The sequence below is a fragment of the Nycticebus coucang genome, chromosome 14, assembly GCF_027406575.1.
Source record: "Nycticebus coucang isolate mNycCou1 chromosome 14, mNycCou1.pri, whole genome shotgun sequence".
Taxonomy (NCBI): domain Eukaryota; kingdom Metazoa; phylum Chordata; class Mammalia; order Primates; family Lorisidae; genus Nycticebus; species Nycticebus coucang.
This window is the reverse complement of record NC_069793.1, coordinates 77,223,577-77,248,814: the sequence shown is the minus strand read 5'-3', so window position 1 is coordinate 77,248,814 and position 25,238 is coordinate 77,223,577. Positions and strand designations below refer to the sequence as shown.

Here is a 25,238-nt window from a genome sequence, read left to right as displayed (position 1 = left end):
CGTGATTGCCATGTCCATTGCAAATCTGTGCCATGCAGTATTGAAACTAATCTTTAGGCTCAGTGCCTGTAGCTCAGTGAGTAGGGCGGTGGACACATATGCCAGGGCTGAAGGGTTTGAGCCTGGCCCCAGGCCTACTAAATAACAATGACAACTGCTACCAAAAGTAGCTGGGTGTTGTGGTGGCAGCCTGTAGTCCCAGCTACTTGGGAGGTTGAGGCAAGAGAATCATTTAAGCCCAGGAGTTGGAGGTTGCGGTAAGCTGTGATGCTACAGCATTCTACTGAGGGCAACATAGTGACACTCTCGTCTCAAAAAAGAAGGAAAAGAAAAGAGAAGAAAAGAAATTATAGATGTTTGTCTTATCCAGGAGAATAAAATATTTTGAGATCAGTGATCCTGTAGCTGTGTATCACAAACCCAGCACAGTACTTGGCCTACCAGGCATTTCTGGTCTGTACTGAACCATTAAGAAAGACTATTGTTCTGGTTTGAGAAAACTTTATTTCTGGTTGCATATGCAATTTTAATAAATACTTTAAAAAGCAATATTAACAATATCACTAATATACAATGAACAGTGCATAATAAAGTGCACAAATATTTGAATCATAGTGTTGTCAGAAATTGGGTTCAGGTGATTTTTTCTGAAAACAATTCTGGTGACCAAGAGCTTTTAGTTTCAGACATGGAAGGTGGACAATTTTCTGAAAATAGAAAGGAACGTTTGACTTCCGAACAAGAAAGTCCAAGAACAGGGTGCAACTGAGGTGCTTCTAAGTCTCGAGCATCTGGACATTTAGAAATCCAACCTGGACTTTTACAGTCATATTTTGGAGTATTCTGTTTTGTAACTGTTGCTGTAAGCATATTGTTGAACCCCTTTTTAAAAGATTTGCCAGTTCTCTGCCTAACACATTTTGATTTCTTTCTTGGTAATTCTTTTTGATCAGGGGAAATAAGGGTAGCAAAATATTTCCTTACAGCCGTGATTTGGAATCCATGCACATCTGAAAGAAAAACTTTTTGTGTAGTAGGAGGGATCCATTCATCAATACCAGTTTCAATGCACTCAGCAACAGGAGAGTGGTTAAAAACCTCTGATTCTGCAATACCAAACATAATACGGCTTCTGGATTGCTGCCCAGGTGCTTTTATATTTTTTTGACAGCTGGGGATGGGTTGCTGTTTGTCACATTCAGGGGAAATTCTTGTTTTTTCATAGTTAACATCAAAATCGATATCAAAGGTAGGTAATTTTTTGAAAGCTCTATTTATCCCATGAATTCTTGTTTGGTGGAACCCTGTAATTGGAGTTGATTGTGAACATGGAACAAAGTCTTGGCTGTCTTCAAAACTACATTCTGAATGTGAATGAAAACGGGGTGGTGGAGAGGATGTTCTTAGATGCCTGGGGGTAGATACACTTTGCAAGGAAAATTTTTGTGAAGGCAGACTGGAATTTTGAGAAATTGATCTCAGTGAAAAATCAGACTCTGAAGGATGACTTTCTGCCAAAGACATTCCACACTGTGACAAAATATCCTGTGATTTTTCGGTAATTTCTGTTGCAATGTTCATTTCTTTAACAATATCAAAGAGATCAGCAGAAGCATTGTAGCTACCTTCGTAATCAGTAGGATAGCTTTGTGTTATGTTACTACCAGTATGTCCACAAGGCTTTTCTTTCATTGTACTTGTACTTCTATTTAGACTATTACAAAGAGTTTCTAAAGGATATGAGAGTTTCCTGCAAACTGTAAAACTGTCATCTTGTTTCTTTGGCCACCTATAAGATTGTTTATTTTCTAATTTACGAAGATCAAAGAGGTTATTGTATTTCCTAGACCACAAAGTTATCTTTTCATTCATTTCTGAAATTGAGTTTTCTTGTGACCCCTTATATTTGATATTGAGAAAAGGATGGTCACTCTCTGAAGTACTGGATTTAAGTAGAATTTCATTCCTATGTGATAGAATTCTTACAGTTTTCTTAAGAGTAATTGCTGCTTCTGAATCATTTGAAGATGAAAACAGAGCTGACAGATAACTGTTTGGTAGAAAATATCCCAAAATATCTTTTCTATTGCTACTTATAGAGATAACCTCTTCTGTGTTATCTGATTGTGACTCCTTTTGAACATGAGGACTTGGATTTGCCTCACAGTTAAAAAAGAAGTTATCTTTGCTGGAGTTTGCTTTGATTGTTACTTGTGATGATTTTAAAGCTACAAGTGGTGTATGCAGTGCAGTTCTTTGGGGAGATATAGTTAACTTGCTGTGGTCTGCTTGCAATTTATTGATGTCATTATCTATATGTTCCCTACTACTAGCATTTGTCTGGTTTACAGGGATCTCACTTTCAATAACTGCCAGAAACTTGTCCAGGCTTTCAGAGAATGGTAGATCATCCCAAATTTCAGAGTCATAATTCTGGGAGCTGCTGGCTATCCCCTCAAATCTGAGTGATGAAAGTGGACAACATGCAGATCTCTCTTGAAGGCTGGTGGGGGTATTGACATCCTGGTAACATGGTATCTCATGCTGGGAATATCTATTTTTAATTTCCACTGCATTGTAGAAAAACTTTGTGTCACTTGACTCAAGGGGCTCTCCCATTTTCAAAGGTAATAAATTAGAGTCAGTAAATCCAATTTCATGATGATTGCTGTGACTTGCACTTGGATGACTAGCTTGTAAGTCAAATTCTTCACTCAACTTTTCTGCTGTACTCTTTTTATCCATATATGAAACAAGGCTCCATGAACCCTGAATGGGATCATGGCAGCTCTTAGATCCAGAGGCCTCTGCATTGGAGATGCACTTTCTGTTCTGGTGAAGAATACCAAAGACCTTGCTTTGCTCTGCAGCTAAAAAATCATCATTATCTGTTAGTTGTGAAATCATGGAAGTAAGTTCAAGTGATGGCTGCCAAAATCTTGAAAAATTACTTCTGCTGAACTCAAAAAAATAAGAGGTGCTATCAGAACCACATATGCTGCTGAGACCACTGTTTGAGTGATCTAAAGCAAGTAAGTGGCTATTAGGTACCTGGGAGCTACAGTGTAGATTCCTGAAAGTCTGCAAAAACTGATGGAAGTAGTCAATGACAGTGAAGCCTACAAGACTTGGGTCTGGTAGAACAATCTGGCAAGCTATCAGTGTTTTCACTTCTCTTTTGTGGTCAGGGCAAGGCTGTAAGAAGTAACTGACACCTGAAACTTGTCCATGTTCGTTTTCAAAATTCTGTGAAAGTGAACAAATAGGATAAAATGTTCTTTCTTTGACTCAAATATAAAACAGGGATTAAAAAAGTTAAAGCAGATATAACCATTACCCTCCCCCCATTTTAATTCCTTTTATGTTATGTGTATAGGCAAAGTAGCATACATAAAAGAATATAAATCTTGGAGTAAAAGCCTATCTTCAAATCCTAGTTCTGGTGTTTACTAGTAATTGTGGGACTTTGGACAAATTATTTCACCTCTCTGAGCCTTAGTTTTCTCATTTATAAATTAAAGATAATAATGTGTTAGCAATAATGTGGGAAAACAGGACTGGGCTCAATAAAAAGTATCTACTATTGTATTATCCATTAGCTTCCATAAACTTTGAGTGTTTAAGGAAATGTCTTCACTTGAGAAATAAAGGAAAGAAAGACAGGAAGAAAGAAAGGAAAGAGAGAAAGAAAAAGAAAGAGGGCGGCACCTGTGGCTCAGTGGGTAGGGCACAGCCCCCAAATACCAAGGGTGGCAGGTTCAAACCCAGTCCTGGCCAAACTGCAACAAAATAATAGCTGGGCATTGTGGTAGGCGCCTGTAGTCCCAGCTACGTGGGAGGCTGAGACAAGAGAATCGCCTAAGCCCAGGAGTTGGAGGCTGCTGTGAGCTGTGTGACACCATGGCACTCTAAGGAGGGCGATAAAGTGAGACACTGTCTCTATTAAAAAAAAAAAGAAAGAAAGAGAGATAAAGAGATAGATTAGGTTTCACATTTCTTTGTGTTTTTCTCGCTATTCAGTTACGCAGTGAGTTATTTCCCTTTTTAAAACATTGAGTTCAGTGTGAACAAAATTTCTATTTGTTTCCATTAGCATAGATGAAACAGAAAATTGTTACTCCTTCAGAGTCAGTACATTCTTTTACTTCTCACTTTTAGAATTAGGTAAAACTATCCTTCTTAATCTATTCTTTTTTTTTTTTTTTTTTTTTGTAGAGACAGAGTCTCACTGTACCACCCTCGGGTAGAGTGCCGTGGCGTCACACGGCTCACAGAAACCTCAAACTCTTGGGCTTATGCGATTCTCTTGCCTCAGCCTCCCTCCTGAGCAGCTGGGACTACAGGCGCCCGCCACAACACCCAGCTATTTTTATGTTGCAGTTTTGGCCAGGGCTGGGTTTGAATTCGCCACCCTCGGCATATGGGGCCGGCTCCTACTCACTGAGCCACAGGCACCGCCCTTCTATTCTTACCATTCTTATCAATACACAGATATTTTGCCTTCAATGTTAATTCCTTCTTATTTTACAGATAACAGAATTGAAAAGCTAGACAGTTGATGAAAGTTTTATTACAGAATTTGAACAATATTTGGAGAAATAACATGTCAAATCAAATATCTAAACATTTTGAATTTATAATAAATTTATATTTTTCAAGCTATGAAAGCATTTGAAGCAGCCTCTTCTGAATTTTGAAAGAGGAAGTTGTCACACACTATGTTTTAACAAATCATCTACAGGCTATTTTTATAATGCCTAAAAGTGCTTCTGTAGGTCTTCACACATATCCTAAACACTATTTAGAAAATTAAAATAATTGAATGAAAATGTTAACATACTAAGAAGAAAGCTAATCCCAATTACCGTCACTCCAAAAATAAAGGTTTGTCCAACAAAGCAAGTTTCAACTGCTTTAGTTAACAGGTTCTGAGTTATATCATTGTCCAATGTTTCTGAAATTTTTTTAGACTCCTGAAGGTACCTTGATTGGAAAGGACACAAAAAATGTTAAGAGATAATCTTTAAACTTTTAACTTTGTCATAAAGTCAGAAGATGTAATTAGTTTGAAAATGTAGCATTGAACTTTTTGAGTTATATATAGGGTGGCCATAAAAGTTCATGTACAATTTTAAACCAAACACTATTTTAAATTGCACACAAACTTTATGGTCACCTTGTATAGATAAAAACGTGACTTTTAGAGTGAGGCATTTTGTTCCCTCTAGTTTTTTATAGTATAGAAAGCCCAAACCCACCTGCCTAATCAGCAGTTATTTTAGGGAAAAATAAAAGTGGCAGTGGGAGTAGTGGTGGTATCTCTGGCCCTTCACTTAAAAGTAGATGGAAATCTTTCCTTGTCTCCAACAGTTCTGGCTGTGTGGTTCCTTTACTGTCCCTTTCTCAAGTTAGTTTGTCCTCAACTACTAGAACATGGATATGATATATTTTTTTTCTGCCAAGTGTTTAGGGGAGAAAGGCAGAAGATTGAGGGAGAGAAAAGCTTTAATTGCTTCTGTCTATCCTAATGCTCTCAGGCAACATCTTGCTAGGTCAAACCATGCAGATGACATGGCAATGAAAGTTAAAAAAAAAATAACAGAATTTCAACCTCTGATATGCAAATATTCTCTCAAATAGCTTCTCCTGCCTCAGGGGAGTTGAACCACTAGAATACTAACCGTTGGCTCTTCCTTCAATTTGAAATAATTTTATTTTCTTAGTCTATATTTCTTTAACTTAGAATATTATAATTTAATAACCCAATTACAGCTTAGTTACTCTGAATAAAAGGAAACTGGTTTAACATCCTCAAATATATACATACAGAAAATAAATTATGTTTCTTTTCCTCACTTGATTATATTTTAAAGAAACTGATGACCCAAGGTGGTAAGATAACTCTTTTCCAAATGGATATTTCCCTAAAAATACAGATCTTCAAAATCTATTGTCATTCTAAAGGAGCAGTCAGAAAAAAAACGCTTTAAATAATCTTACTTGTGCAAATCAGTGGCAGTAAGACCAAAAAATGTATCTAAGCAGCTTCCAAATATGGTAATGACAAACAATTTGTTTGATTCTACAACTTGTAAGGAAAGTTTGTATCTGTAGCTGGCATTTTCATCTTCACCAACAGCGCCACATTTTGGACAATTAGACCTGGAAAAGTAGGGGGAAAAAAAGAGTAGAGATGTTTAGTAATTTTGTGTGTGATGATAAACCTATCCAGACAAAAGTTAAAACATTTTGTGTACAAATACTCCTATAAAACCAGTATTATTCTTAAATGATTTCAGATCTAATTTTTTGAGTTTCTCTATTCATAAGAGATGGCCTTCCTGATTTAAATTAAGAAGACACAAATCAATAGAAAACTGAAGAAAAATCTGTATATGAGAATATTAAAATGTTTAATAAATATTTATATATAAACACTTTAATTGTATTTTTCTCGTTATAAAAGGAACTTTTATTATTTATTTATTATTATTATTATTATTTTTAAGACAGAGTCTCACTTCGTTGGCTTCAGTAGAGTGCTGTGGCTCAGAGCTCACAGCAACCTGAAACTCTTGGACTTTAGCAATCCTCTTGTCTTAGCTCCCCCAGTAGTTGGAACTATAGGAGGCTGCCACAATGCTAACCTATCTTTAGAGACAAGGTCTCGCTCTTGCTCAGGCAATCCACCTGCTTCAGCCTCCCGGAATGCTCAGGATTGCTGAGCCTGGCCCATAAAAGGAACTTTAATATAATTCATTGAAATACATGGAGAGTTTATCGGATTATAAAAATTAAATACAAAAACCATGCAATTTTGAGGACAATATCTATTGTGGCCAAAGGCTTTCTAGTCAAAAACTACCTATCAGTATTAACACTACTGACATGAACTTGTTGCTTTATAGTTACTAAATTCTTAAAACTTTTAGTTGTCTGTAAAATCTAGGATTGAAGACTACAACGAGAAAAAAAAAGTCTAGTGCAACTATTGTCATATTTGTAAGTGCTGATTTGCATTTCCCTCCTAATTATCTTAAATATTGTGAGAATTAATGTCACTTCTACTTAGTGTTTCCTCTCCTTTTTAGTTTGCAATGTTTTACAACGCCGATTTCTATCTTTCATGTATTTAATTTAGCAAATTGAAGGCTTGAAATATCTTATGGTAATAGGCTAATACTAGAACTTTGTTTTTTTCTTCATGTTACTAATGATCTGGCTTTAAAAAGCAGGCAAAAAAGCAAATAGAAGGGAATGTTTAAGATAGTTATGTAAACCTGATTGCGGCCAGATCACCACTAGGGGGAGTCTAAAATTCATAGCTCTGATTTTTTTTTCCACTAAAGTCAATACTTCATAAATTACTGATTCACTACCATTGGATTTGTGGCAATTATTTTTTGTCACACTAAGGATGGATCTGTACAACCCATTTCTGTAATATTACTCGGACTTGCTAGATTTTGTGCTATAGGTTGGCCACAGACTCTATTTGGGATGTAACTCTTTGGTAACAGATTCTTTGGTAACTCTTAGGTAACAGACTCTTTGGTAACTCTTTGGGACATAAAACCTCATTAGTACTAAGTTCTAGTGACATGAGTTCTGTTCTAAATGTGTGTGTGTATCTATTTAAATATATATATATGAAGGAAATTACCAAATTTTTGGAACAAAACGACAATGAAGACACGAATTATTAGAACCTCTGGGATAATGCAAAGGCAGTCCAAAGAGGGAAATTTATAGCACTGCAAGCCTTCCTCAAGAGAACAGAAAGAGAGAAAGTTAACAACCTAAAGGGACATCTCAAGCAACTGCAAAAGGAAGAACATTTCACCCCTAAACCCAGTAGAAGAAAAGAAATAAACAAAATTAGACCAGAATTAAATGAAATTGCAAACCAAAGGATTATACAACAGATCAATAAATCAAAAAAATTGGTTTTTTGAAAAGGTCAATAAAACAGATAAACCTTTGGCTAACCTAAACAGGAAAAAAAAAATAGTAAAATCTTCAATTTCATCAATCAGAAGTGACAAAGATGAAATAACAACAGACTCCTCAGAAATTCAAAAAAATCTTTAATGAACACTATAAGAAACTTTATTATCAGAAATATGAAAATCTGAAGGAAATTGACCAATACTTGGAAGCACGTCACTGTCCAAGACTTAGACAGAATCAGGTAGAAATGTTGAACAGGCCCATATCAAGTTCTGAAATAGCATCAACCATACAAAATCTCCCTAAAAAGAAAAGCCCGGGACCAGATGGCTTCATGTCAGAATTCTACCAAACCTTTAAAGAGGAACTAGTACCTGTATTACTCAACCTGTTCCAAAATATAGAAAAATAAGACTACCCAACACATTCTATGAAGCAAATATCACCCTGATCCCCAAACTAGGAAAAGACCCAACAAGAAAAGAAAATTATAGAACAATATCACTAATGAATATAGATGCAAAAATATTCAACAAGATCCTAACAAACAGAATCCAGCAACACATCAAACAAATTATACATCATGACCAAGTCAGTTTTATCCCCGGGTCTCAAGGCTGGTTCAATACACATAAATCTATAAATATAATTCAGCACATAAACAAATTAAAAAACAAGACCATGATACTTTCAATTGATGCAGAAAAAGCTTTTGATAATATCCAGCATCCCTTCATGATCAGAACACTTAAGAAAATGGGTATAGAAGAGACATTTCTTAAACTGATAGAGGCCATCTACAGCAAACCCACTGCCAATATCGTATTGAACGGAGTGAAACTGAAATCATTTCCACTCAGATCAGGAACCAGGCAAAGTTGCCCATTGTCTCCACTGCTCTTTAACATTGTAATGGAAGTTTTAGCCATCGCAATTAGGGAAGAAAAGGTGATCAAGGGTATCCATACAGGTTCAGAAGAGATCAAACATTCACTCTTCGCAGATGATATGATTGTACGTCTGAAAAACACCAGGGATTCTACTACAAAACTCTTAGAAGTGATCAAGGAATACAGCAGCGTCTCAGGTTACAAAATCAACATCCATAAATCGGTAGCCTTTATACATACCAACTATAGTCAAGCTGAAAAAACAGTCAAGAACTCTATTCCATTCACAGTAGTGCCAAAGAAGATGAAATACTTGGGAGTTTATCTAACAAAGGATGTGAAAGATCGCTATAAAGAGAACTATGAAACTCTAAGAAATAGCTGAAAATGTTAACAAATTGAAAAACATACCATGCTCATGGCTGGGAAGAATCAACATTGTTAAAATGTCCCTACTACCCAAAGCAAGATATAATTTTAATGAAATCCTATTAAAGCTCCACTGTCATACTTTAAAGATCTTGAAAAAATAATACTTTGTTTTATATGGAATCAGAAAAAAACCTGGAATAGCCAAGACATTACTCAGAAATAAAAACAAAGCAGGAGGAATCATGCTACCAGACCTCAGACTATACTATAAATCAATAGTGATCAAAACAGCATGGTACTGGCACAAAAACAGAGAGGCAGATGTATGGAACAGACCAGAGAACCAAGAGATGAAACCAGCTATTTACCATTATTTGATCTTTGACAAGCCAATTATAAACATTCAGAGGGGAAAAGATTCCCTATTTAACAAATGGTGCTGGGTGAACTGCCTGGCGGTCTGTAGAAGACTGAAAGTGGACCCACACCTTTCACCATTAACTAAGACTTTCACTGAATTAAAGATTTAAACTTAAGACATGAAACTATAAAAATACTAGAAGAAAGTGCAGGGAAAACTCTTGAAGAAATCAGTCTTGGCGAATATTTTATGAGGAGGACCCCCCGGCAATTGAAGCAGCTTCAAAAATGCACTACTGGGACCAGATCAAATTAAAAAGTTTCTGCACAGCCAAGAACACAGTAAGTAAAGCAAGCAGAGAGCCCTTAGAATGGGAGAAGATATTTGCAGGTTATGTCTCCAACAAAGATTTTTTTTTTTTATTGTTGGGGATTCATTGAGGGTACAATAAGCCAGTTAAACTGATTGCAATTGTTAGGTAAAGTCCCTCTTGCAATCATGTCTTACCCCCATAAAGTGTGACACACACTAAGGCCCCACCTTCCTCCCTCCATCCCTCTTTCTGCTTCCCCCCCCCATAAACTTAATTGTCATTAATTGTCCTCATATAAAGATTGAGTACATAGGATTCATGCTTCTCCATTTTTGTGATGCTTTACTAAGAATAATGTCTTACACTTCCATCCAGGTTAATACGAAGGATGTAAAGTCTCCATTTTTTTTAATAGCTGAATAGTATTCCATGGTATACATATACCACAGCTTGTTAATCCATTCCTGGGTTGGTGGGCATTTAGGCTGTTTCCACATTTTGGCAATGGTAAATTGAGCTGCAATAAACAGTCTAGTACAAGTGTCCTTATGATAAAAGGATTTTTTTCCTTCTGGGTAGATGCCCAGTAATGGGATTGCAGGATCGAATGGGAGGTCTAGGTTGAGTGCTTTCAGGTTTCTCCATACTTCCTTCCAGAAAGGTTGTACTAGTTTGCAGTCCCACTAGCAGTGTAAAAGTGTTCCCTTCTCTCCACATCCACGCCAGCATCTGCAGTTTTGAGATTTTGTGATGTGGGCCATTCTCACTGGGGTTAGATGATATCTCAGGGTTGTTTTGATTTGCATTTCTCTAATATATAGAGATGATGAACATTTTTTCATGTGTTTGTTAGCCATTCGTCTGTCATCTTTAGAGAAAGTTCTATTCATGTCACTTGCCCATTGATATAAGGGATTGTTGGCTTTTTTCATGTGGATTAATTTGAGTTCTCTATAGATCCTGGTTATCAAGCTTTTGTCTGATTGAAAATATGCAAATACAGGAGGCGGAGCAAGATGGCAGCCGAGTAACAGCTTCCTTGCATCTGGGCACCGTGAGTCTGGGGAGATAGGACTCCAGGCGTCTCTGGCTGGTGGGAACTGCCTATCATCACTCCTATGAGGATACAGGGAGTCAGTGAGAGACTTCTGGACCCCAAGAGGAGGACTAAATCCGTGGAAAACCGGCAAGTGGTCGCGTGTGTTCAATCCGTCTAAACCCGCCCACAACTGTAAGTTCAGTAGCAGCGAGACTGCAAACCAGAAAGGCCTTACCTGTGAACTGTTTTGATGTCCTTGGACTTGGCACTGAGTTGAACTGCCTTGGGGAAGGCCTGAGCGGGAGTGCGAGAACTTTGGCCGTTGTCTAGGGCCCCAGTCTGAGCCGCTGAGCCAGACGGAGCTAATAGTGTTTGGCGGTGGGTCACACGGATCCATTGTCAGCGATCTGCCCCGGCAAGCTCCGCCCTCAGGGTCGCAGAGCTAGAAACGGGTGGGAGCTGGTAACCCAGCAACCAAGTAGCCTAAGGGTGGGGTCTGAGCCGCCTTGCAGCCCTAACCCTCAGGGGCAGAGTGAGACCGGTTTTGGCACTGGGTAAGTGGATAGCCACTTCAGCAGTGATTCCAGCAAGAAAGCTGGGAAAGCTTCTGCTCAGCAAGTTTACAAGTTCAAAGTGCCTTTTAAGTAGGCTGAAGAGAGATTCAGGGTGTCTACCTGCTGGGGTTTGAGTAATCAGCAGCCTCCAGTCGTATCTGAACTGTGACTAACATCTCATACCCCAGAAGACCACGTGTTGCCCAGACAATATTCAATAACATATACAAACTGCTTTGTTTTTGGTTGTGTATTTTTTTCTTTCTTTTTTTGCTTGGTTGTTTTTTTTGTTTGTTTATTTTGACGTTGCTGATATTCTTTTGTTTTTTTAATTTCAATCTTTTCCACACAGATCCCTTTTTCTTTCTCAATTTTCCTAGTTTAATTATAATTTCCCATTGCTGCTTTTTTTAATAACTTCAACTTCATTTTTGCTAGTGTTTCTACCGATATAATTTGGTTTTTCACCCAATTTTATCCCTGTAAAGTTTTCTGTTTGCTTCTTTTGGTTTGATTTATAGCATTTTTGTCTTTCCTCTCTACTTGGTGGAGGTGGGATACTGTGTCTGATCAGGTTAGCAAAGAGCTGCTGACCTCAAGGGAACCACGCAACTGGGCACCCCCAGAAGGTGGGGTTTTTTAAGGTTGTGTCAAAGTACCCTACTGTACACCTATATTGCCCTGTCTCCCTCTTTCTGTGCCTCTCTTCTTTTTGTCAATATTCCTTATACCGACCCCCTCTCCTTTCTCTATCTTTCTTTTATTCTTATCACTCGGTCCTCCTTTCTTTCATCCCCTTTTTTTTTGCTCTTCAACCTTCTCACCCTTCTGGTCCTGTAACCTTTAGTCCACAGGCACAAGAACTTAAAGAGCAAGAGGAAGTGAAAGGAAAATTAGGGCAAGGAAACAGATAAAAGAAATCACTCATGAGGAAGAATCAGCAGAAAACTCCAGGCATCATGAAGAACCAGTCCAGAACAACCCCACCAAGGGACCATGAGGTAGCTACTGCAGATGATTCCACCAGTATAGAAATGTTAGGAATGACAGAAAGGGAATTTAGAATACACATGTTGAAAACAATGAAAGAAATGATGGAAACAATGAAGGAAATTGCTAATAAAGTGGAAAATAACAAAAAGGAAATCCAAAAACAGAATCAAATAAGAGATGAACGATATGAAGAATATAAAAAGGATATAGCAGAGCTGAAGGAACTGAAACAGTCAATTAGGGAACTTAAAGATGCAATGGAAAGTATCAGCAACAGGTTAGACCATGCAGAAGAAAGAATTTCAGAGGTAGAAGACAAAGTTCTTGAGATAACTCAGACAGTAAAAGAGGCAGAAAAGAAGAGAGAGAAAGCAGAATGTTCACTGTCAGAATTATGGGACTTTATGAAGCGTTCCAACATACGAGTTATAGGAATTCCAGAAGGGGAAGAAGAATGCCCCAGAGGAATGGAAGCCATACTAGAGAATATTATAAAAGAAAATTTCCCAAACATCACCAAAGATTCTGACACACTGCTTTCAGAGGGATATCGGACCCCGGGTCGCCTCAACTCTAACCGAGCTTCTCCAAGACACATTGTGATGAACCTGTCCAAAGTCAAGACAAAAGAAAAGATTCTGCAAGCTGCCAGGAGTAAGCGCCAGTTGACCTACAGGGGCAAATCCATCAGAGTGACCACAGACTTCTCTAATGAAACTTTCCAAGCAAGAAGACAATGGTCATCTACCTTTAATCTACTGAAACAGAACAATTTTCAGCCCAGAATTCTGTACCCTGCTAAGCTAAGCTTCAAAATTGACGGAGAAATCAAATCATTTACGGATATACAAACATTGAGGAAATTCGCCACAACAAGACCAGCTCTACAGGAAATACTTCAACCTGTTCTGCACACTGACCACCACAATGGATCAGCAGCAAAGTAAGAACTCAGAAACCAAAGGACAGAACCTAACCTCCACACTGATGCAAAAGATAAAACTAAGCAATGGACTCTCACCAAATAAGACGAATAGAATACTACCACACTTATCCATTATCTCAATAAATGTTAATGGCTTGAATTCCCCACTGAAGAGACATAGATTGGCTGACTGGATTAAAAAACACAAGCCATCCATTTGCTGTCTGCAAGAAACACACCTGGCTTCAAAAGACAAATTAAAGCTCCGAGTCAAGGGTTGGAAGACAATTTTTCAGGCAAATGGAATTCAGAAGAAAAGAGGAGTTGCAATCTTATTTTCAGATACATGTGGATTTAAAGCAACTAAAGTCAAAAAAGACAAAGATGGTCACTTTATATTGGTCAAGGGAAAACTACAACAAGAAGACATTTCAATTCTAAATATTTATGCACCCAATTTAAATGCTCCCAGATTCTTGAAGCAGACCTTACTCAGTCTGAGCAATATGATATCTGATAATACCATCATAACAGGGGACTTTAACACACCTCTTACAGAGCTGGACAGATCCTCTAAACAGAAATTAAACAAAGATGTAAGAGATTTAAATGAGACCCTAGACCAACTATGCTTGATAGACGTATATAGAACACTCCACCCCAAAGATAAAGAATATACATTCTTCTCATCACCCCATGGAACATTCTCCAAAATTGATCATATCCTGGGACACAAAACAAATATCAACAGAATCAAAAGAATTGAAATTTTACCTTGTATCTTTTCAGACCATAAGGCACTAAAGATGGAACTCAACTCTAACAAAAATGCTCAACCCCACCCAAAGGCATGGAAATTAAACAATCTTCTGTTGAATAACAGATGGGTGCAGGAAGAAATAAAACAGGAAATCATTAACTTCCTTGAGCATAACAACAATGAAGACACAAGCTACCAAAACCTGTGGGATACTGCAAAAGCAGTTTTGAGAGGAAAATTCATCGCTTTAGATGCCTACATTCGAAAAACAGAAAGAGAGCACATCAACAATCTCACAAGAGATCTTATGGAATTGGAAAAAGAAGAACAATCTAAGCCTAAACCCAGTAGAAGAAAAGAAATATCCAAAATCAAATCAGAGATCAATGAAATTGAAAACAAAAGAATCATTCAGAAAATTAATGAAACAAGGAGTTGGTTTTTTGAAAAAATAAATAAAATAGATAAACCATTGGCCAGACTAACTAGAAATAGAAAAGTAAAATCTCTAATAACCTCAATCAGAAATGATAAAGGGGAAATAACAACTGATCCCACAGAGATACAAGAGATCATCTCTGAATACTACCAGAAACTCTATGCCCAGAAATTTGACAATGTGAAGGAAATGGATCAATATTTGGAATCACACCCTCTCCCTAGACTTAGCCAGGAAGAAATAGACCTCCTGAACAGACCAATTTCAAGCACTGAGATCAAAGAAACAATAAAAAAGCTTCCAACTAAAAAATGCCCTGGTCCAGATGGCTTCACTCCAGAATTCTATCAAACCTTCAAGGAAGAGCTTATTCCTGTACTGCAGAAATTATTCCAAAAAATTGAGGAAGAAGGAATCTTCCCCAACACATTCTATGAAGCAAACATCACCCTGATACCAAAACCAGGAAAAGACCCAAGCAAAAAGGAGAACTTCAGACCAATCTCACTCATGAATATAGATGGAAAAATTCTCAACAAAATCCTAGCCAATAGATTACAGCTTATCATCAAAAAAGTCATTCATCATGATCAAGCAGGCTTCATCCCAGGGATGCAAGGCTGGTTTAACATACGCAAGTCCATAAACGTTATCCACCATATTAACAGAGGCAAAAATAAAGATCACATGATCCTCTCAATAGATGCAGAAAAAGCATTTGATAAAATCCAGCATCCTTTTCTAATTAGAACACTGAAGAGTATAGGCATAGGTGGCACATTTCTAAAACTGATTGAAGCTATCTATGACAAACCCACAGCCAATATTTTACTGAATGGAGTAAAACTGAAAGCTTTTCCTCTTAGAACTGGAACCAGACAAGGTTGTCCTCTGTCACCTTTACTATTCAACATAGTGCTGGAAGTTCTAGCCAATACAATTAGGCAAGACAAGGAAATAAAGGGAATCCAAATGGGAGCAGAGGAGGTCAAACTCTCCCTCTTTGCTGACGACATGATCTTATACTTAGAGAACCCCAAAGAGTCAACCACAAGACTCCTAGAAGTCATCAGAAAATACAGTAATGTTTCAGGATATAAAATCAATGTCCACAAGTCAGTAGCCTTTGTATACACCAATAACAGTCAAGATGAGAAGCTAATTAAGGACACAACTCCCTTCACCATAGTTTCAAAGAAAATGAAATACCTAGGAATATACCTAACGAAGGAGGTAAAGGACCTCTATAAAGAAAACTATGAAATCCTCAGAAAGGAAATAGCAGAGGATATTAACAAATGGAAGAACATACCATGCTCATGGATGGGAAGAATCAACATTGTTAAAATGTCTATACTTCCCAAAGCAATCTACCTATTCAATGCCATTCCTATCAAAGTACCTACATCGTACTTTCAAGATTTGGAAAAAATGATTCTGCGTTTTGTATGGAACCGGAAAAAACCCCGTATAGCTAAGGCAGTTCTTAGTAACAAAAATAAAGCTGGGGGCGTCAGTATACCAGATTTTAGTCTGTACTACAAAGCCATAGTGCTCAAGACAGCATGGTACTGGCACAAAAACAGAGACATAGACACTTGGAATCGAATTGAACACCAAGAAATGAAACTAACATCTTACAACCACCTAATCTTTGATAAACCAAACAAGAACTTACCTTGGGGGAAAGACTCCCTATTCAATAAATGGTGTTGGGAGAACTGGATGTCTACATGTAAAAGACTGAAACTGGACCCACACTTTTCCCCACTCACAAAAATTGATTCAAGATGGATAAAGGACTTAAATTTAAGGCATGAAACAATAAAAATCCTCAAAGAAAGCATAGGAAAAACACTGGAAGATATTGGCCTGGGGGAAGACTTCATGAAGAAGACTGCCATGACAATGGCAACAACAACAAAAATAAACAAATGGGACTTCATTAAACTGAAAAGCTTCTGTACAGCTAAGGAGACAATAACCAAAGCAAAGAGACAACCTACACAATGGGAAAGGATATTTGCATATTTTCAATCAGACAAAAGCTTGATAACCAGGATCTATAGAGAACTCAAATTAATCCACATGAAAAAAGCCAACAATCCCTTATATCAATGGGCAAGAGACATGAATAGAACTTTCTCTAAAGACGACAGACGAATGGCTAACAAACACATGAAAAAATGTTCATCATCTCTATATATTAGAGAAATGCAAATCAAAACAACCCTGAGATATCATCTAACCCCAGTGAGAATGGCCCACATCACAAAATCTCAAAACTGCAGATGCTGGCGTGGATGTGGAGAGAAGGGAACACTTTTACACTGCTGGTGGGACTGCAAACTAGTACAACCTTTCTGGAAGGAAGTATGGAGAAACCTCAAAGCACTCAACCTAGACCTCCCATTCGATCCTGCAATCCCATTACTGGGCATCTACCCAGAAGGAAAAAAATCCTTTTATCATAAGGACACTTGTACTAGACTGTTTATTGCAGCTCAATTTACCATTGCCAAAATGTGGAAACAGCCTAAATGCCCACCAACCCAGGAATGGATTAACAAGCTGTGGTATATGTATACCATGGAATACTATTCAGCCATTAAAAAAAATGGAGACTTTACATCCTTTGTATTAACCTGGATGGAAGTGGAAGACATTATTCTTAGTAAAGCATCACAAAAATGGAGAAGCATGAATCCTATGTACTCAATCTTGATATGAGGACAATTAATGACAATTAAGGTTATGGGGGGGGAAGCAGAAAGAGGGATGGAGGGGAGGGTGGGGCCTTAGTGTGTGTCACATTTTATGGGGGCAAGACATGATTGCAAGAGGGACTTTACCTAACAATTGCAACCAGTGTAACTGGCTTATTGTACCCTCAATGAATCCCCAAAAATAAAAGAAAAAAAAAAAAAAGAAAGAAAAAAAAAAAAAAAAAAAAAAAAAAAAAGAAAATATGCAAATATCCTTTCCCATTGTGTAGGTTGTCTCTTTGCTTTGGTTATTGTGTCCTTAGCTGTACAGAAGCTTTTCAGTTTAATGAAGTCCCATTTGTTTATTTTTGTTGTTGTTGCAATTGCCATGGCAGTCTTCTTCATGAAGTCTTCCCCCAGGCCAATATCTTCCAGTGTTTTTCCTATGCTTTCTTGGAGGATTTTTATTGTTTCATGCCTTAAATTTAAGTCCTTTATCCATCTTGAATCAATTTTTGTGAGTGGGGAAAGGTGTGGGTCCAGTTTCAGTCTTTTACATGTAGACATGCAGTTCTCCCAACACCATTTATTGAATAGGGAGTCTTTCCCCCAAGGTAAGTTCTTGTTTGGTTTATCAAAGATTAGGTGGTTGTAAGATGTTAGTTTCATTTCTTGGTGTTCAATTCGATTCCAAGTGTCTATGTCTCTGTTTTTGTGCCAGTACCATGCTGTCTTGACCACTATGGCTTTGTAGTACAGACTAAAATCTGGTATGCAGATGCCCCCAGGTTTATTTTTGTTACTAAGAACTGCCTTAGCTATACGGGGTTTTTTCCGATTCCATACAAAACGCAGAATCATTTTTTCCAAATCTTGAAAGTACGATGTAGGTACTTTGATAGGAATGGCATTGAATAGGTAGATTGCTTTGGGAAGTAGAGACATTTTAACAACGTTGATTCTTCCCATCCATGAGCATGGTATGTTCTTCCATTTGTTAATATCCTCTGCTATTTCCTTTCTGAGGATTTCATAGTTTTCTTTATAGAGGTCCTTCACCTCCTTCGTTAGGTAAATTCCTAGGTATTTCATTTTCTTTGAAACTATGGTGAAGGGAGTTGTGTCCTTAATTAGCTTCTCATCTTGACTGTTATTGGTTTATACAAAGGCTACTGACTTGTGGACATTGATTTTATATCCTGAAACATTACTGTATTTTTTGATGACTTCTAGGAGTCTTGTGGTTGAGTCTTTGGGGTTCTCTAAGTATAAGATCATGTCGTCAGCAAAGAGGGAGAGTTTGACCTCCTCTGCTCCCCTTTGGATTCCCTTTATTTCCTTGTCTTGCCTAATTGTATTGGCTAGAACTTCCAGCACTATGTTGAATAGTAAAGGTGACAGAGGACAACCTTGTCTGGTTCCAGTTCTAAGAGGAAAAGCTTTGAGTTTTACTCCATTCAGTAAAATATTGGCTGTGGGTTGGTCATAGATAGCTTCAATCAGTTTTAGAAATGTGCCACCTATGCCTATGCTCTTCAGAGTTCTAATTAGAAAAGGATGCTGGATTTTATCAAATGCTTTTTCTGCATCTATTGAGAGGATCATGTGATCTTTATTTTTGCCTCTGTTAATATGGTGGATAACGTTTATAGACTTGCGTATGTTAAACCAGGCTTGCATCCCTGGGATGAAGCCTACTTGATCATGATGAATGACTTTTTTGATGATAAGCTGTAATCTATTAGCTAGGAGTTTGTTGAGAATTTTTGCGTCTATTCCAACAAAGATTTAATAACCAGAATCCACAGAGAACTCAAATGTATTAGTAAAAAAAGAACAAGTGATCCCATCTCAGGCTGGGCAAGGGACTTGAAGAGAAACTTCTCTGAAGAAGACAGGCACATGGCCTACAGACATATGAAAAAATGCTCATCATCCTTAATCATCAGAGAAATGCAAATCAAAACTACTTTGAGATATCATCTAACTTCGGTAAGATTAGCCCATATCACAAAATCCCAAGACCAGAGATGTTGGCGTGGATGTGGAGAAAAGGGCGCACTTTTACACTGCTGGTGGGAATGCAAATTAATACATTCCTTTTGGAAAAATGTTTGGAGGACACTTAGATATCTAAAAAGAGACCTGCCATTCAATCCTATAATTCCTCTACTAGGTATATATCCAGAAGACCAAAACTCACATTATAATAAAGATATTTGTACCAGAATGTTTATTGTAGCCCAGTTCATAATTGCTAAGTCATAGAAAAAGCCCAAGTGCCCATCGATCCACGAATGGATTAATAAATTGTGGTATATGTACACTATAGAATGTTATTCAGCCTTAAGGAAAGATGGAGACCTTACCTCTTTCATGTTTACACGGAACATGAGCTGGAACATATTCTTAGTAACGTATCTCAAGAATGGAAGAAAAAGTATCCAATGTACTCAGCCCTACTATGAAACTGATTTATGGCTTTCATATGAAAGCTATAACCCAGTTATAACTTAAGAATATGGGGAAGGGGGAGAGGGAAAGGAGGGGGGAGGGGTCGGAGGGAGGGATTGGTGGGATTTCACCTATGGTGAAACTTAGTAAATGTAGAATATAAAATCTTAACACAATAACTAAGAAAATGCCAGGAAGGCTATGTTAACCAGTGTGATGAAAATATGTCAAATGGTATATAAAACCAGTGTATGGTGCCCCATGATTACATTAATGTACAGGTATGATTTAAAAAACCACAAAATTATGTCTTAGAATTATTATAAAAATAGGCTTGAGCTCAAAGAGTCTCTGAAATGATCTATCCGAAATATTATTTGTAATTTGGTATTTTTTATTTGATCTCAGGTCAAACACCAAGTTTCATTTACTTATTTTTCTGGTGTACTTTTACCAGAAGTAGAACTGATTAGATCAATGATCCTTTGTGTATTCTTGGTCGTAGAACCCTTTGAAAATGTGATGAAAGCATTGTACTCAGTCTCTCCCCAAGAAAAATGTACAGACCATAGCACACAAGATTTTACATATTTTGGGGATTGGAGGATTCATACCAACTATGACTTATTCAGAAATTCTAGGTTAAGAAAGTCCAGCCTAGATGATTATATAACATCCTTTCTAAGGTTATAAACCCAGATTCAATTGAATGTATATAAAGTAATAAACATTACAAAAAGAGCATCTCTACAGCTAGGCGCCTGTGGCTCAAGCAGTTAAGGCGCTAGCCACATACACCTGAGCTGGCGGGTTCGAATCTAGCCCAGGCCGGCCAAAAACAACAATGAGGGCTGCAGTCAAAAAATAGCCAGGTGTTGTGGCAGGCACCTATAGTCACAGCTACCTGGGAAGTGGAGGTAGGAGAATCACTTGAGCCCAAGAGTTGGAGATTGCCGTGAGCTGTGATGCCACAGCACTGTACCGAGGGCGACAGCTTGAGGCTCTGTGTCTAAAAAGAAAAAAATCTTTAAGGCTTCCATATACTATTTTCTCCACAAAAGAAAACTATGATCTGTATGTGTGAAATTCAATTGGAATTGCTTATGTAAATGATACAAACTTTTGGGGTGATTGGGATGGGGGAAGCATAGGTAATCTGTGAGCTATGATTCCCATTTAAGATAAGAAAAGGTAGTCATTAATGTTAGAGATAGATTTCTACACTAAACGAACTACAGGCTCCATTAAGTCACCCAGAAGGGCAATTTGCATGTTTGTGCTGGGTGGATAGCTTATCTAAATAAATATATTCCCTTGCTCATAATTTTTGAGAGAGTACACATATACATAATTTTGGGTGTGTGTCTATACAGTTAAGTACTTCATATCAAGGACGAAACTTACTTGATATACAGGTATTTTTAAATATTTGTATGTCTATATATGACAATACCCTTTTTCAAAAGAAATCTAACTTTTAACTCTAATGCAAGGATGAGAATAGAATGGTGTTCTTGCTGAAACTAAGATTGGGGCCCTAGAGGCCTATTTACCACTCAGCATTACCCATTATTGCTACTCTAATACTATCTCCCTCCAGAGGCACTTCATGGAGAGCCTAAGCCTCTGCAGAACATGTATAGTTTGAAAACCACCAGTGCTCTAATCTTAGAGGTTAAAAAAAAAGAAAAAAGCTAATTCCATAAAATACAAAATACCTATTACAACTGTAGTTACTAAGGATTTGGGGTTCAAAGAAATCTGGGAATAGTCTCTTTGCTCTTCAAAACTCTAAATCTTTTCCAGGGCTAGAACTCTGTCATAAATTTGCTGGGCTATAACAGTGGGGAAATGAATGTGAGGAATTTCTGTTTCCTATGTTAGCTTACAACTTTCCAAGTAAGGAAAGCAAAAACAGCAGAAGAGATAAGCACCAGAAATTATGGGAATTTTATTTTAGTATTGTCAATGTAATATATGCAGAGAACAGGTTATATTTCTGTGAGCTATGTTTCCACAGACAAATATCACATGCTGTGGGTTTTATGTGCCTCAATGGTCTAGTCAGAGATCCTTTCCCATGGCATCTTAAACTCTGGGAAAGATAACATTCTGAATACAAGTTCTACTGCTAATTTGGAGGTAATATGGTGATTATGAATGTAGATAGCAGTCACATTAGTTAGGCTTGAATATGTTTCTACCCCTAACTAGCTGAGTATGTGATTTGGGGCAAGTTACTTAACTTTTCTAAGCTGTAGTTATCTGCTTTAAAGGTTGGGCATTAGCAATAGCGTCCATTTCATAGCGCTGCTGTACTCAAAGATAAAACACCTACAAAGTTGCTAACACAGTGCCTATGTAGAGGAAATACTCATTTAAGGTTACGTATTGGTATTACCACTCTAAAGAGGTAACAACGGTATTATAGTTCAACCTAACATTTTGTTGCAGATTATTTTTAAAAGAAATAACTTGGAAAAAAGTTTATACACATATATGCATATATATAAAACACTGATAATGTACCAGACAATGTTCTAAGCATGTTATATTTCATAACTCTCTAACTTCACAATTATCCCACTTTACAAACAACTCACAGAAGTTAAATATCTTGTGCCAGGTCATACAGTTAATGAGTGTCAGAGCTCATCTGTAACACTGCTGGTTTTGTTTTGTTTTTTTACTGAAACAGAATCTCACTATGTTGCCATTGGTAGAGTGTGGCGTCATGGCTCACAGCAACCTCAAACTCTTGGGCTAAAGCAATTCTTTTGCCTCAGCCTTCCAAGTAGCTGGGACTACAGGCGCCAGTCACAATGCCCAGCTAATTTTGATTGTAGTTGTCATTGTTTTGAACCCTCCAGCCTGGCTGTATGTGGCTGGCCCCCTACCCAGTGAGCTACAGGCACCAGCAACACTGTTGTATTTTTAAAGCTTGAAATTGTCCCATTACAGTAAGTCTTCACTTTACATCACTGATAGGTTTTTAGACACTGTGACTTCAAGAGAAATGATGTATGGTAGGTCCTTAATGCAATTTCCTCATAATATTAATGAGATTAAAAAACTGGTTTCATTGTAAGTCATTTCACTTAAAGTTGCAGTGTCCAAGAACTTACTGACAACATTAAGTAAAGGCTTACTGTATACCACACTGCTTCTAAGAATAGATTCTGATCAAAGGCAAAGCCCACCATATTGTCATTTAACAAACATTTGTTGAGCATTTCTATGAACTAAGCCATAGGTTAAATGCTAGGGATTTAGTGAAGAATAATAAAAGTAAAGTCTTCCTGAGAGTGCTTATAAAAGAGTACTTGTGAAAGCAGCTCAATAAAGGAACAGTGATAATGACTGCAAGGATCTCAAGATCTAGATGTAAATTAGAACTGCTAATTCCAGTCAGCTTCCCTGTTTACTGCTAATGGTTAATACTGCTGGCATGCTACTCTTTCTTACATACCACTAGGTACTTACTAAATATCCTTATCTTTTCTTGATGAATTATGTGCAAAATACCTTTCTAGCTGCTGAAGGATACAGATTATTATAACATAGTCTGTGTCTCAAAAACTTTATTTATATTAAAAAATAGTCTGGGAGGGAGAGCAAGATGGCAGCTGAGTAACAGCTTCCTTGCATCCAGGCACTGTAAGTCTGGGGAGATAAGACTCCAGGCATCTCTGGCTGGTGGGATCTGCCTATAATCACCCCTTTGAGGATACAGGGAGTCAGCGAGAGACTTCTGGACCCCAAGAGGAGGACAAAAACAGTGGAAAACTGCCAAGTAATCGCGTGTGTTGGACAGGTCTAATTCCGCCAACAGCTGTAAGTGCAGTAGCAGAGAGACTGCAAACCAGAAAGGCCTTACCTGTGAACTGTTTTGGTGTTTTTGGACTTGGCACTCAGTTGAACTGCCTTGGGGAGAGCTTGAGTGGGAGTGCGGAGGCGTTGTCTGGGACTCAAGACTGAGCCACTGAGCCAGAGGGTCAGAGCTAATAGTGTTTGCCTGTGGGCCACAGGGAGGCATTGTGAGAGAACTGCCCCAACAACGTCCACCCTAGGGGTTGCAGAGCAAGGATCGGGTGGAACCTAGTAACTGAGCAGCCTAAAGGCTGGGTCTGAGCCGCCTTACAGCCCTAACCCTCAGGGGGAGAGTGAGACCGGTTTTGGCACACAGGGTAAGTGGATAGCCACTTCACCAGTGATTCCAGTGACAAGCACTTTCCTGGAAAAGCTTCTGCTTAGCAAGTTTAGAAGCTTAAAGTGCCTTTTAAGAGGGCTGAAGAGAGACTTAGGGTGTCTGCCCTGAGGGGTTTGAGAAATCAGCAGAGGCCTCCAGTCGTATCAGCATTGTAATTAACATCTCATACCCCAGAAGACCACCTATCACCCAGACAATATTCAACAAGATATATATACTGCCTTGTTTTTGGTTGGTTTTTTTTTTGTTTATTTTGATGTTGTTACTATTGTTTTGTTTTTTAATTTCCACCTTTTCCATACAGATTTTTTCTTTCTCCAGTTTTCTAGCATAAATACAATTTCCCATTGCTGCCTTTCTCAATAATGAGAACTTCATTTTTGCTAGTGTTTCTACCCCTATTATTTGGTTTTTCACCCAATTTTATCCTGTAAAGTTTTCTGTTTGCTTCTTTGGGTTTGATTTATAGCATTTTTGTCTTACCTCTCTACTTGGTGGAGGTGGGGTACTGTGTCTGATCAGGTTAGCAAAGAGTTGCTGACCTCAAGGAAACCACCCAACAGGGCACCCCAAAGGTTGGAGTTTTATAAGATTGTGTCAAAGGACCCTACTGTACAGCTATATTGTTCTGTCTCCCTCTTTCTGTGCCTCTCTTCTTTTTGTCAATATTCCTTTTACCCAACCCCTCTCCTTTCTCTATTTTCTTTTCGTTCTTTCCTTCTTTCTTTTATCCCTTCTTGCTATTCAACCTTCTCATCCTTCTGGTCCTATACCAAAAGGACTCATTGAAACCTTAGTCCACAGGCATGGGAACTTAAAGAGCAAGAGGAAGTGAAAGGAAAATTAGGGCAAGGAAATAGATACAAGAAATCACTCATGAGGAAGAATCAGCAGAAAACTCCAGGCAACATGAAGAACCAGTCCAGAACAACCCTGCCAAGGGACCATGAGGTAGCTACTGCAGAGGATTCCACCTATACAGAAACATTAGGAATGACAGAAAGGGAATTTAGAATACACATGTTGAAAACAATGAAAGAAATGATGGAAACAATGAAGGAAACTGCTAATAAAGTGGAAAATAACCAAAAGGAAATTCAAAAACAGAATCAAGTAAGAGATGAACGATATGAAGAATATAAAAAGGATATAGCAGAGCTGAAGGAAATGGAACAGTCAATCAGGGAACTTAAAGATGCAATGGAAAGTATCAGCAACAGGTTAGACCATGCAGAAGAAAGAATTTCAGAGGTAGAAGACAAAGTTCTTCAGA

At 37.9% G+C, this 25,238-nt stretch overlaps 1 protein-coding gene across 2 annotated transcripts in view; it reads right to left on the bottom strand.

Annotated features, from left to right (window-relative positions):
* Positions 1-501: 501 nt before the first annotated feature.
* DDIAS (DNA damage induced apoptosis suppressor) overlaps positions 502-25,238 on the bottom strand; it is a 38,056-nt gene continuing 13,319 nt past the window's right edge. The window contains exons 3-5 of one of the 2 annotated variants that reach the window (XM_053561373.1): positions 6,001-6,162; positions 4,866-4,983; positions 502-3,246 (exon numbers count right to left, since the gene is read on the bottom strand). In XM_053561373.1, coding sequence (XP_053417348.1) covers positions 634-3,246; positions 4,866-4,983; positions 6,001-6,162 — 2,893 coding nt within the window. In that variant the 3' untranslated portion in view covers positions 502-633. The remainder of the gene's footprint in view (positions 3,247-4,865; positions 4,984-6,000; positions 6,163-25,238) is intronic. The other variant, XM_053561372.1, reaches the window with a different exon arrangement.